Source organism: Vipera ursinii (assembly GCF_947247035.1).
Source record: "Vipera ursinii genome assembly, chromosome: 2".
Taxonomy (NCBI): domain Eukaryota; kingdom Metazoa; phylum Chordata; class Lepidosauria; order Squamata; family Viperidae; genus Vipera; species Vipera ursinii.
In genome coordinates this window covers 50,731,433-50,746,199 of record NC_139513.1, presented here as the reverse complement: position 1 = coordinate 50,746,199, position 14,767 = coordinate 50,731,433, and the positions used below count along the sequence as shown (strand labels likewise).

Here is a 14,767-nt window from a genome sequence, read left to right as displayed (position 1 = left end):
TGGTTGGGAACAGGGTAGTGCAAAATTTCATTTTGGACTTTTTTTAACCAAAAAACAAAAAAAAACAACTGGCATTTTAGAAACTGTTTTTTAACGGTGTGGCACTATCTTCTTTTGGTAGAAGCAGGTAGAATTAAAGAAAGAGTAAATGTTTTAATGTTGCTGTGAGCCATGTGGGAATATATTTATGTGATAATTGGAAGCTGCAATATTGTAGCTGCAATTGTTGTATGCCACCCAAAGTAATTTTTTTTTATGAGATGGGCGGCCATGTAAATTTGATAAATGAATATAAAAGGGGGTTAGAACCAGGGGAATAATCTGAGCAGCTTGTGAACACGCTCTAAAAAGGTGGCAGAATCATTCTTCCTGGAAAGGCATTTTAACTGATAATCTTTTGGGGGGCAGAGGAGATGATTTCTTCCATCAAAGGAAGAATTGATTCTACATTCAGTAACAAGTTTCTATGAAGACTTAAATACAGCTTGGAGTACGGTTGAGTTTCTCTTAGATTTAAAGAGTTGATGTAAAATGCTGGTAAGCCTGAATCTGTCACCTAGTGTTATCTCAGTCTTAGACAAAAATGTAAATTTGATAGTGTAATCATGTAACTAAAGAATATATAAACTGGCCCATTCCTGTAGTCTGCACCTGAGAAATAAGTCATTTGGACTTTGATTTTGTTAGAACATTAAGTTAGTGTCAGAAAACTCTTTACATAATGCTACATTTACAAAGATACTGCAAATCATATTTAAAGTCACAAATTTGCCAAACTTTATCTTTGTTAGAACGAAAAAAGGAGTAGTGGGCCTGTATCGTACCAGTCAGCTAAGTTGCATAGCGGTGGGTGCAGATGCAGAAAATAGTCCACTAGAACGTATTGATGAAGCTACTGAAACAAGAAAGCACAGAAAGAAAAAGGAGAAAGAGTAAATAGACTGATGTTCACAGGCTTGAACTGACATGTATATCCACTGATCCAAGGAAACACAAGGAAGATCAAGTAAGCTATGAATTTATTTTAGACTGAACGAGGCATAAAATGCTCAACGGAAGTTTTATTGGTAAGTTAAGTTCCCCACTTTTTCCAGAATGAGGATTTGCCTCTGGAAAACTCACCCCAAATCCTGCAAAACCTGTTTTCAACCTTCATTGAGTAGTGGCTCAATCCTTTTCCATATGGCCATGGATCTTGGGGGAAGGGTGCCCCTTTAAGCTTTATATTGGTAGTAAACACAATTTGAGCAGGATTGTGAGCCAGAAATAGCAAAACCCCTTTCCTTTGTAATCTCTGCTGATTTTGTCTGTCAGTGACAGATACTGTAGTTAAAACTGGAAATTAGCCAGTATTTGAAAACATTCCTATAGGCTTTAAGAAAAGAAAGAAATTAAGAATCAGTTTGTGTCTTATGCTATCTATGGCCACTGCATATGTATTATGCACATACTTGTTATGTTAGTTTTTATATATATATAAAACACTATAAATAAAGGACCAAAACAGTTATATCAGGTGTCTTGCGTAGCTAATATTTGTTTGTGGATGGAATCTGTGATTTATTTTATTTGAGGGAACACAGCTTGCAGTATATGCAGGTGGCCATGAATGGATGGAAATGCTTTGCTTTCTTGTTACCAAGAGCTGATAAGTAAACACTTCCAGAGTACAAATCCTTTGGAAATTGTTTATCTTCCTACTGTACTGAAAAATGGCCAGTAAAAAGGTTAGATACAAAATAAGCAAGGAAGCCAAGAGAAAGCTACTGTTTGCTTTGTTTTCTAATCCTGCAAAGCCAAAGATGCAGGGCATTGGTATTGCAAACTCCATTGCATTCCAGATAGGACTGCAGCTTAACTAAATGAAGCACAAGTCACTGATATCATTGAAGGCAGCGAGAAATTAGGATGGAGGCAAATCTTAACAGTTCGTTCACTTGACTTCCCTGGTGCATTTTACATGAAAGATAGTGCAATATTTTGCTAGTTTCAAGAACAACCACTGAACCAAAAGCAGATATATCAACCAAGGGGATAATCTAAAGCAGATAGCATGAGAGGATGTATTTCAAGAACAAACCAGAGAATCAGTCCCACACTGTAGACTTTCATCTAAGAAAAGTAATACCCAACCTATTTCAAGGTTAAATTTTGCAATCAGAATCAGTTCCTTCCAGCTAAAGTAAACAGGTTTTCCAATCATGACCTGAAGTCATGTCTTACAAGAAAAAATAAATAGTCACATAAGATTTAGCCCGTCGACCTTCAGTTTTTGTTTCAAGGATCATATTTTCATACAGCAAAACTTGTGAATAATAGAATGTGTTATATCTGAATGTTAAGAATAGATTCTGCTGAATAAGGCCGATGGATGGGAGGGGCTGGGGCAGGGAAAATTATTAATCTGTTTGTATTTTCTACTTATTTATGACTGCAACAAGATTGATTTTTTTTTCTAATTCACTTTGTAGAATTGTGTGGCCTATTTTATCCATCCTTTGTAATGAAGAAGTTAAATATTCAGTATTGTGACTAACTTGTGGGTGAACTGGTTTGGATATGGGGTGGGGATATTCTTAATGTTTATTCAAAGAAATCGTCGTATTTCCAAAAAAGGGGGTGTGGGTGGGGACCGGGAAGTACATTAAGAGTTCAACAATTTGTTGTCGTGGAAGTATGGCTTGTTTCCTAAACTATGCTCTAGATGTTCATAAGGTGAAAACGTTTATAACAGGTTAAAATGGGCATTTGCTAATGTCTAGTCAAAACAGTTGGACATAACCTGTCTTTGCAACCAGCCATTTCAGGTTTCCAGCCAAGGCAGGCTCTTTAGATGTCTGGAAATGTGTCCTTCTCTTCATCCAATCTTTCAAGCTGTCAATGTTTCTCATAGCTAACTATACTCCTAATGGAAGGTATGGTTAAATAATTGCATAAGTAATTCACATTTCACAATTGCCTTTAGACATTTGTACTTGTTTATAATGAAACTAAACTTACTAGGCAGAGTATCAGTCCAGCTGAAAACCTCGTGAGAATAAATGATTTGACTAAGAATTGAATGGCCATGGAGGCAGGAATAGAGATACGTTACGAAGAGGGAGAAGTGGAGAACAGATGATTTCTAATAAAAGAAAACCTAAAATTCTGGCAGGTTTCATTTTTATTTTATTTTTTGCTTTTGTGGTCATCATGAAACCTTCCATATTTACACAAAAGTAAAGTACCAGGACAATAAGTGAAATCTGCTTCTGAGACAACATGTAAAAATACCAGTGTTGTAAAAGGAAAGTTTGGAGAAGCTAGAAACATTTTGGAATTTTTGATTGACAAGTCAGCTGCCTAGAGTCATTTGGTGAGGTCATTTGGCTTAATAAATAGATAAAACAGTTGTCATAGCTTGCTTTAGCTAAGAGGGCCTGAGACCAGTTTTTTTACTTAACCCAGCCACTTACTCCACAAACTCTTTAAATGGACAAATTCTACAGATACAGGGCAAAAATAAACAAAAAGTGATTGTCTACTGAAAAACAATCTTAATCCCCCGATGTACAATTTTAATTGAATATTTCTAGCAATCAATCCAAAATTGAAACTCAGTTTTTTATATCCTAAGCTGAAGTATCTTCCTTTGCTGAAAGCAAATCAGGAACACTTCAGCCCTTTCACCATTCTTGACCAAATATCTAGTTGAGTCACCAATCTCTCTACTCCCCTAAATTTGCCCTGTAGTAAAACCACTGATAGAATCCAAAGTCTTGCTCATAGTATTAAGTAATCTTGATAAACCTAAAGGACGGCTTTTGAAGGTCTATAGTGGTCTACCAAAAAGGATTACACTCTTAATGCTAATCAATTGGCAGGGAAAATTATATAACGTTCAATCACATAACATGCATACGGTTCCATCTATGGCAGTATATTCCATCAGCCCATGTCCTGTTCTCCATCCTGTTTAAAAGGAATAGCAGCCTGCCTAATCTGCATTTATGCTAAATTACTTTGATTCTGCTATGCAGGAGAGGTGGAAAAGAAAAATGCAATATGCATGCTCTTTTCAGGAAAGAAGATAAGGCCATGCACTTTATGAATGTAATATGCCTCTGAGACATATGTTTCTATCTGTAGAATTAGATCAGAAACTTAGCTTTACACAATTGGATCCAAATCTTTGGAGAGGAATCAGTATTTTTCTACAATAAAATGTGGCAAAAGGAAAATTATACGTTATCTAAAAACATAGAAGTTGACATGCAGATTTCAAAATACACACTGTGCAGGTTTGGCCAAAGAGAATACTTGTTCCAGAGATCTACAGGTTCATTCTAAATATGTACTTGCAAACAAGCCATACCATGTTCAGTGGAACTTCCTTTCCAGTGACTATGCTTAGGGCTAGAGCCCTAATCTTGCAGTTTGTGGCTGGGCTCAAGGAACATACAGAAAATGCCTAACCCACATTGCCGAGTCCTGGTTATTTCAGAAGCCAAGTCAACTGAAATAGCTGTCTTTCTGAAGATCCTGTTCTAGATTGCATAATTAACATAAGCTCTTTTGGCAGAGGGAACGAGATTGCATAGTTAACAAGCTGTCTTGGGAGAAGAAAGAGGACTAACAAGCTCCCAAATGACCCACTAATGATCAGCAACAGGTGTTACACAGCAACAGGCAGACACTAACATTGTAGCCAAATCATGTTGAGTGGCTGTGTCTTGCTAGGAATGGAGGGAGTCGGATTGTAAGTAACCAAATGCCAGCCTGAGATTGTTCACTAATCTCTCTTCCCCAACGGACCTCAACCTGTCAGTGCTGTACTCTGATAAATTCACTGTTGTACTAGAACATTCTTGTGTCATTAATGTAGCTGTGCCGTTGCAATTATGAAAAGAATGCCACTCCAGAGGTTTTATGGTTATAAAATAAGGCAGACATCTTTATTTCTACTGAAAATGTTGGTGTGCATTTTTAATTCTGCAAATCCGCACTTATGACTACTAATGAGTAGCTGTGTGGATTAAGAGGACACTACCCTCTTTTTAAGAATAATTTTTAGAATAATTTTTTAAAATACGTTTTAAAACTGTCATCTTTGTTCCAGAAAGGAATATTTATATAGGAGCAAGAATTTGACTTGTATTCAGCCCTGAAAATTAGGTGTTTTTTTGGTACAGTATATGTATACAGTAAATGTTTGTATTTTGCAGTTTTATCCATTTTGCTTTTTAGATAAATGAAATGGGTATCAATATTTTAAAGTCATTTTGCTTTTTTAAGATGAGTTTGTAATCATTGCAAATAAACAATAAAAACCTTTCATGTATAAAGTGAACAAATAATTCTTGTGGGGTTTTTTTCTCCAAATGCCTTCAAGTAAGTTTTCATTTAGATACATTTAAAGCTTAAATGCTATTCTACTAAGTACTATTAACATAAAAATGGCATGTCTGCATCTTCACTAATTTATTAAGTTGTGATCTGTAAGGATCATCAATACAGTTTATTATTTAGGGTTTGTTAAAATATTTTATACCATATTTCTAACATTCTTATTAGAATTCAACAGATTGGCTATGTATAGGGGGTACATTTCTACCTATTTTGTTGACCAAGGAAAAGTGGATAGAGTTACTGAGATCCTCAAAAAGAATATGGGAAGAACAGAAGACAGTTTTTGAAGCCTCGCTGCACTTCAAGGATACGAACTATAGTGAAAGATGATCAGTGCAGTCACTGCAAATTTGCACTGTGTTATTTTCATGATCAGCAAAAGTAGTAAATCAATGGATGAAGCAGTGAAATTTTCCCAGACCCTTTCCTGTTGGAATGAGTCAATTCATGTTGGCACGGTCTTTTTTAAATTTTCATATTAATTTATTTTTTCCCAAGAGTTGACAAAACCCGAATAACTCATCCCCATCTTAGATCAGAGATCCGTATAGATGCTCCTCAATTTACAACCATTTGTTTAGTGACCATTCAAAGTTATAATGGCACTGATAAAAGTGACTTATGATAATTTCCACACATATGACCGTTGCAGCATCCCATGGTCACATGATCAAAATTTGGATGCTTGGCAACTGGCATGTAGTTATGATGGTTGCAGTCATATGATCAACTTTTGCAACCCTCTGAAGCAAAGTCAACGGGGAAGCCCGATTCATTTAATACTAAATAACAACTGCAGTATGAATCATTTAACAACTGACAAGATCATAAAATGGGGCAAAGCCCCCTTATCTGTCTTGCTTAGCAATGGAAATCTTGGCCTCAACTATGCTCATAAGTCGAGGACTACCTGTACCGTTGTTTTTATGCCAATGACAGCAATCCTCTCCTTAACAGGAGAGCGTGAAATGAAGTATTTGTTCTCTTGCCTAATATTGCAAGAGGAATTGGAGAAACTCATGATCAACTATAATATCAACTTCTTTCTTTTAAGCCAAGCTGTAGCCTGATGTTTCATTAATTGATACAATTTAATTTTTATTCAGTATTTTTTGAGTTAATCTAATTTACCGGTATTATGCTGAGCTGTACCTGTCTGATTTATTACAAAGAATATACAACAGAAGTTAAGTAAAGAAATAAATAGCCATCAGGGGTGTCAAACTCAATTTCATTGAGGGCCGCATCAGCATTGCGGTAGCCCTCAGGGGGCCGGGTGGGTATGGCCAGGCTGGGCGTGGCCTACTGGGTGGGCATGGCTAGAGTGCGTATGGCCTACTGGGTGGGCTTGGCCAGCTCTACATCGTTCGCATCAAGGGTGCCTATGGGGGCCTGGGCAGGAGTGGGACAGATCTGAGGGTCTCTGGGCCAGGGCCAAGGCAGTGGGGGCCGTTCCCTCACTGTTTCCAGGATGGCTTCGCGGGTCAGATGAAACCACTTCGTGGGCCGGATCCGGCCCCCGGGCCTTGTGTTTGACATGTCTGCTCTAAATGAACTACATCCTACCAGCACTTCTGAAAATTAATTGACATTGAGCAAAGGAAGTGTTCTTGTTTGAGTTTTGCATGGCTGTAATTCAGAAGAGGAATTATTGCTATGTGCTATAAAAAAGGGCATTGCGAGAAGACATGTGGAATTGTTTCAAATGACACAGACAGGGTTATGCTTACATGGGACTTTCTGACATTTTCTCCAAGGGAGGCAAAAATTGTAACAGGCAAGGTTAAGGGCTCTCCTTCGAGATGGGCAAAGGATGTTGGCTAGTATTTTATCAGGCATCAAGGCACCAAGACAAAGCTAGTGGTAAAGGCACCAAGCTAAAAACAAGGAGACTGAATTCTAGTCCCACTTTACCCATGAAAGCCTGCTGAGTGACCTCGGGCCAGTCATTCTGTCTCAGCTCAACCCCCTCACAAGGTTGTCGTTGCATGGAAAATAGAAGTAAGGTGGATAATTCACTATCTTGAATTATTTGTAAAAATAATAAAGGTGGGAAATACATACATGCATGCATACATACATACATACATACAGTCTCCCAGACACTCATGGTTACCAAGTAAAGATTTTGAGCAAATCCTCTTGAATGTTTCATATTCAACCAGGCTTTTTCTGGTCCAAAGGAGATCAAGTTGTAAACTGAAGAACCATAATAACTAGACCAGCTAGGATCCCTTCCACATGGATAAGAATTCATCCGAGAGGAAGGAGGCCATTGTATTACTAGGAAAAAGTAATTTCATCGTATAATTCTCCAACAGAGAGACCTCCCCTGCCTTAATAGGTAGCACTTAATGGCTACCCAAGGGCCAGACATCTCAATAATACCTGCCTAAAAAACGGCTCAAAGATGTTAGACAAAGTAATGTATGTTAGAAGCAATATTTTTTAACATTAACTAGAAGTAAAAAAATTCCGTGTACAGATGTCTACTTTCAGCCTCACAGTTACTGTAAAATTAATGTAATAGCAAATGTGAGTTCTGGTGATTTCATAAACACATTTCTGTAGTTATTTGTGAATGTAAAATCATATGGCAAAGTAAGAATCAGCACTATGACTGAGTTGGGCACAAGAGCTACCATTTTTCCGGAATGTCAGTAGCAGAATTGTAGAAGATGTCTTATGCTGCCATTTTACAAAGACTTCCTTGCAGTAAAGGCCAGTCAGTAAGACAAGATGTCTTACTTGTTTCCTTTGTTTATATAATAAATTCTTTGGCTCTCATAAGGATCATAAAACTACAGCCACCTTTGTGGAAACAGATGTAAACCCTACAGATAGGTCACTATGATAAGTTAACTTTCTAAAGAAAACATACATTATAATTTATTTTGCTTTATTTAATTTAAAAAAAATCTAAGGAATTGTAATACCATTTAAATACACAGATTTACAAATAGGTCCAAAACAGGACTAAAATATTCTTTGAATATTGTGCTTTCATAGATACATAAGAAAATTAGCATATAAAAATATTTTGTACAGGAATACACTCTTAATGTATGGATAAAAATACACATTTAATGCATTTCATCTTTATATCATTCAAAATGCATAGGAAGGGATACAAGGACAATTTTTAAAGCCTTATTAAAAGTCTTCATTAAAAACCTAATTGAAGCCACATGGAGCTTCTGCCATTATGAGAATATTGCATATAAAACCCCTATTTTCCACACATCCATCTGTATTTCTCTTTTTGTTTTTTTTATGGCACATTATTTAGGTTATGGCAGCAATGGTATGGAATATTGCATACTTTGAGAAGAGAGAATGGCTACAGCTAGAGACAGCCCAATAAGACTCATGCACATCTTGATAAGAAAATCACTGGAGATAGCAGTGCTGTGAAATAGCAAAAAAAGATATATATGCTCACAGCTAGAAACCTCCTTGGATCAGCACTCATCTAACAGGTGTTTCCAATCTTGACCAAAACATGGCATCTCAATATGGATCAAAACAGCAGAAAATGACAACAAAATTAAAACTATTAGAAAGGAAGAGAGAAGCCAGGTTTCCCATTCAATGAAGTAAACTCCCAAGTAAAGGTCAACTGAAATAGTCACAATAAAGTGGGGTTCCATAACCCACTAGCATAGGCAATGACTGGCCAGATAGAAACCACAAATCCTGGCATTTTCCCCTTTTGAAATGAAGAAATCACGGCCTCTTTTGAAATTGTTAACTGTAGGCAGATAATTAAAAGAATGTGAGAATCACACATGACAGCACTACAAGAGGATTTGACTCAGGAGGCTGATGCAAGGTCCTGGTTTACAAAGGCATCATGCTCACAAGTCATAGAAGAAAAGGTGATTATTGAAAAACATGGGAATGCTGCTACTGATAGGTTACAACAAAGTGTCAAGCATCATCATGAAATTAAACAATTGTACACATTGCACTGGAGCAACCCACAGAGGATGTACTTGGAGGTACAATATCAATCTAGAGACACTGTCTCATGCTACAGAGTAACCAAGGTTCCTTCTACCACCACCATCACACAGATCATTAGGGGGGGAGAAGACTTTGATGCAAGTGACTTATGTTCAGCTGCCCACTCATAATTGTGTACAAAAATGACATCTGGGAACAATTTGCGGGCTCTGTGCTCAAAAATAAATAGTGTGGTCCAAGAGATTTCATATTTCCCCATGCAATGCTATATAATAAGTGCTTTCAAGAAATGGTAGATGGAAAGTAAGAAACTCAGTAAGAAATTAAGCTGGACAATATTTTAAAGGTGAAACATATTTCTGTTACCACTCAAAGAATAAATTACGGGGATTTTGAAGGTAAAAAGTATTTCTGATATCTCCCAAAGAATAAATTATGGGGAAGGTGTTTGTCAGAGCTTCATCTCCTTGATGAATAGGTTGTCTTTTAAATTAAATCCAAAAGTAAAATGTGCACTTAGTGTCAAAGGGATGCGTGACAGTGATCTGTGAGAGTGTGCAGGGGAACTGGAGAAGGGGCTCAAGGAGTGTTGTATGGATGTTTTTCACAGAAAAAGGGGAATCCATTTTAAGATTAACTTAATTTGATTAAACAAAACAAAAACAGCACCGTGTATCCAAGTCCTTCAAGGCCGGGGAAGATAAGATTGTGCTCTATTAGCCCATGCATTGGAAACACTCATATGATGAGTAAGGTTGTTCTCCTGTGGGTGAATTATTCTGGGTGTTGTTGTCAGCAACTGGCTCCATCCCTGACTACTTCACTCCATCTCAGCTTGAACCTTCAAAGCCAAGTTGTGTTGACTTCAAAATGTGATTGGTCGGGGGAAAGGAAACATCTCTTCACCGCAACTGACATTACGCAGAATAAGCATAAGCACGAGTGCAAAAGAAAACAAACGACAACCAAAATAAAAACTCTCACACATCACACAACAGACACCCATTAATTCCTTTGCTCCCACAGAACCTTGACGAAAGCAGACACCAAGCTTAGCTGTCCTTCAGAGTGTCTGTGCGCTTGTCTTCACCTCCCCTCCAACTGACGGCTGGTCTGGAAAGCTGCTTGGCTCCTGTAAGCAAGTATTGGCAATGAAAGCCAGGGGGTTTCGACTGATTACAAGGTCCAACTTATTTCCTGCCTCAGATATCAGAGGAACAGCCAGAGAGCAATCAAAGTCCCTTGTACGGATGCAGTTCACCTGAAAGAAGGGAAAATCCATGGTGAGATAAGAGGAAAAAGAAGGAAAATACGGAGAGATGGGGATAAAATGAAGCAGCTGCTTCTTTGCCAAATAACCTTGTGGGCAGTAAAGGTGGCCTGCTATGGACACGTAGTCCTCCATTTAGGACCACAATTGGGACAGGAATTTCCATCACTAAGCAAGGTGGTTGTTAAGTGAGTTACACTTAATTTTACAACCTTTTTTGCCACAGTCATTAAACAAATCACCATTATTGTTAAGTCAATCATATGGTGCTTAAGAAAAACTGATTTCCCCGGTTGACTTTACTTGTCGGAAGTTATCTGGGAAGGTCACAAATGATCATGTGACCCTGGGGACATTGTAACCATTGTAAATGCATGTTGGTTGCCAAGTCCCCAAAATTTAATCACATGACCATGGGGATACTGCAACGGTCATAAGTACAAGGGCTGGTTGTAAGTCACTTTTTTCTGCTCTGTCAATAGCTTTAAACCAGGGGTCTTCAAACTCAGACCTTTTATGACTCATGGACTTCAACTCCCAGAATTCCTCAGCCAATATGTGTGGCTGAGGAATTCTGGGAGTTGAAGTCCATGAGTCATAAAAGGGCTGAGTTTGAAGACCCCTGCTTTAAACGGTTGCTAAATAAATGGTGCTACCCAGCCCAAGCCAAATCATGCTCTGCTGTATTTCAAAACTGAAGGAAAATATCTACCGTATTTCCTTGGGGGGGGGGGGGCGGGGAAGTGTATAAGGATATGAAATGTTGTATTCTGGTATTCCCCTTAACCTCCAGACAAGAATTTCAGAGCCAAATGGGAATCCTACCACATCCCTTATCAGGCAGGCTCACTCCCAAAATATACTGGCCACATTAGTTTTTCAGCTATGAAAAGCTGACCTGTAAACTTTGGTAACCCAAGAGAGAAGGGGACTGCTTAAATGTTGAGGATTTTGGAGTTTTTTTTTCCCTTGGAGAGCTCTTTCTCCCTTTTACTTTCTCTATAACATGGCACAACCAAAGGGAATTCTGACATGAACAATATGGATGATCACCAATAGTGGTGGGAACACTTTTGCAGTGCTACGGGAACAACCACCACAAACAGGTAACAGCAATAACTGGAGCACAAGAGCGGGAAAACCGTACCAAGTGCCTCTTTCGATATTTTAGGAGGAATGGCTGAGAAACAAATGTACTCATCCCAAACAAGCTGGCCTGCAGAAGGCCTTCCCTCTTCGGAATATCTAAGCAGGACTGGTCCATCATGCCAGAGGGTGGCCGCCCTTTATTAGGGCGGTGGAATCTTCTTGAGGGCGATGCTCTTCTAAAACAGGGCAGGCCTTTCAGGGCTATGGGATTGCCGCTAGTTATGTCGGGACATCACTGCAATGTGGTTGAGGTTGGATCTTTGGAGAGGGGTTCCAAAAGCGAATCTCCTTCTAAATCCAAAATTCTCTCTCAAAATGAATTTCAAGAGCAGGCCTGGAAATTTTGTCCCCCAGTGTGCATGTGCCTCGAGGGCAACTGTGTGGCCCGTGGGTTGTTGTACTCTCCTGCTTTAGCACTTCTGCATTTAGAGTAATTCCTGGGAGCTTTCTTATTTTCCACTTTGATTCCTGAACTGCTGTGTTTGATTGCATAAACAAAAGCGAAAAGAGTCTTGGGGAAAAAAATAAGTCTTGGGAGACTGAAAACCAGACTATCTTCAGAAAGAAGCAGGCATGGCCCTAGATTCAAGGGCAACAGTGGAGAAACTATGGACATAAGGATGGGCAGATAAGAGGGCAAAATGCATCTAACGGAAGGGGCTTTCCCTGTCGCTTATGTTTCTGAAAGGAAAATAATGGCGTTTTTTTTCCTACTAAATGTTTCATAATAAACTGATTTCTAAGGAAAACAAGAGGTTAACAGAAGTGGCTTTTAAAGACTGAAGATCAATATACTTTCCCTGAGTACTGGACAAAAGGTTCCCTATCTTCCTAGTGACTAAATAATAATGGAAAATGTTTTTCCCCTGCAGGTAAAGAAAAGATGTCAGAGAAAGGAGAGAGGCTAACTGGCAGAAAAAAACAACAATGGCCTCCTTTATCTTCTCTAGCAAAGCTTTGAATCAGGATTGGACTAAATACAGGCAGCCCTTGATTTACCACAGTTCATTTAGTGACCAAAGTGACTTATGACTGTTTTTTACACTTATGACCGTTGCAGCATCCCCACTGTCATGTGATCAAAATTTAGACGCTTGGCAACTGGTTCATATTTATGACAGTTGCAGCATTCCAGGGTCATGTGATTTCCTTTGGCGACCTTCTGACAACCAAAGTCAATGGGGAAACCAGATTCCCTTAACAACCATGTTTCTAGAGCCATCGTAGAGCAGTGGTTGGAGTACATTATTGCAGGCTAATTCTGCTGACTGCCAGAAGTTCGAATCTCACCAGGCTCATGGTTGACTCAGCCTTCCATCCTTCTGAGGTCGGTAAAATGAGGACCCAGATTGTTGGGGGCGATATGCTGACTGGGCTGTATATAAGTCTATGCGCTATTGCTATTGCTACTAAACTGCAACGATTCACTTAAAAACTCTGGTGAGAAAGGTCATAAAATGGGGGCAAAACTCAATTCACAATTTTCTCAGCAACATAAATTTTGGGGCTCAATTGTGGTCGTAGGTTGAGGACTACCTGTAGCTCATTTCTGAGACAATCAAGAAATGTAGAAAAGAAAAATCAGTTGGCAAGTCCCTTTACATGCTTTCCCCTTCTTGCTGGTTTAAAAACAAATTCCTTCCTGTGGTAAATAATAAGGTTGGGAAAAGGTTTTCTTTGGGGCTGAGGCAGAGGGGAAAAGAAATTGGCTACAGTCATGACCCTGTTTTTGTTTCTCCCTTCACCAGCTGTTTTTTAATTTCTTCTGTGCCCGAAGGGAAAGCCATCTGTCCTTCCAATCTTCCATCTCCCAGACAAATCACAGAGATTTGTTGTTTTGTAACATGAATTTTATTTTAATTGGAATGTTTTTCATTGCCTACTTCTATTTCAGTTTGCTTTTATTGTTGCTTGTTTATTTAATTGCTTTTATTGAAGATTGCTTGTTCTTTCTTTTTGTTTATTGCACTGGACTCCTTTGGGAGGAACGTGGAAAAGAAGACAATGACTAACAAAAATAATTAAAAATAACTATGTGGCTTTTCCGATTATGATGACAGGGTGGTGGAGGAGGGACAGAATTATGGAGCAAAAGCTTAGCTGAATACTAGTGATTGTGTTTGTGATTGATTACCTGGAGGACTCTGTCATAAGGCTTGAGTCCACATTGGTCAGCTGGCCCACCTGGACGGATCATATTCACATAGACACCTTTTTCTAGCAAGCCATCAGAGACACTGAACCCAAAGTCTTCAGTCTCGGGATCCTTGTAAATTGTCATCTATAGGAAAAGGTAACTTTCATTGGAATGATGGTAAAAATGAACTTGGGTATATAAGATAGAGATGCTGAAGAGGGAAAGTGACATTATAAAATATTCAACAACTTGGTTGTCCCAAAGGTATTTTTTCAAAAGCAATTGGGCTTTGTTTTTCCTTGAAGACATTTCACTTCTCACCTAAGAAGCTTCTTCAGAACTGGAGAAGTTTTTTGGATGAGAAGCAAAACGTCTTCAAGGAAAAACAAAGTCCAGTTGCCTTTTGAAGAAAACACTTTTGGGACAAACCATGACCTGGATGACTGAGAGTCTCCACAGATATTTAACAACTTGGGTAACATGAGGTGTCAACAGTACTACTCTACCTTACTTTTCAGACCCAGAAGACTTGAATTCAAGTCTTACTCAGCCATTGCCATGGAACAATTTACTCTCTTTCAACCTGAATTAGTTAACCAGTTTGGTTAAAAAAAATTATTATCAAGGTTTGCTACTTTCTTTTCCTTGAAGAAAAATTGGATTACAGGTAAATAAGGGCTGTAAATGTGTTGTATTGCGGGAGCATTTTTAATTTTTAATTGAATCATCCATAGAACTGTGCCCACGAACCCAGTTAATACAACTTTTATCCTGCTCCAAAAGTGTAACACTGTTTTATTTAGAACAATCATGAAGCCAATAGAAACCATGATTTCTAGATGGATAGAAGACACTTA

General features: G+C 38.5%; 2 protein-coding genes across 6 annotated transcripts in view; one reads left to right on the top strand and one right to left on the bottom strand.

Moving 5' to 3' along the window:
• Nucleotides 1–5,314, top strand: part of SLC6A6 (solute carrier family 6 member 6) — a 57,831-nt gene extending 52,517 nt beyond the window's left edge. For 4 of the 5 annotated variants that reach the window (XM_083353830.1, XM_083353829.1, XM_083353827.1 and 1 more), the window contains one exon: nucleotides 792–5,314. In XM_083353830.1, coding sequence (XP_083209956.1) covers nucleotides 792–936 — 145 coding nt within the window. In that variant the 3' untranslated portion in view covers nucleotides 937–5,314. The remainder of the gene's footprint in view (nucleotides 1–791) is intronic. The other variant, XR_014491349.1, reaches the window with a different exon arrangement.
• Nucleotides 5,315–10,055: 4,741 nt separating this feature from the next.
• GRIP2 (glutamate receptor interacting protein 2) overlaps nucleotides 10,056–14,767 on the bottom strand; it is a gene marked incomplete at its 5' end in the record, with an annotated part of 556,895 nt that continues 552,183 nt past the window's right edge. Inside the window, 2 exons of the mRNA XM_083353822.1 lie at nucleotides 10,056–10,615; nucleotides 13,908–14,054. Of these exons, the coding sequence (XP_083209948.1) occupies nucleotides 10,418–10,615; nucleotides 13,908–14,054 (345 nt within the window). The 3' untranslated portion in view covers nucleotides 10,056–10,417. The remainder of the gene's footprint in view (nucleotides 10,616–13,907; nucleotides 14,055–14,767) is intronic.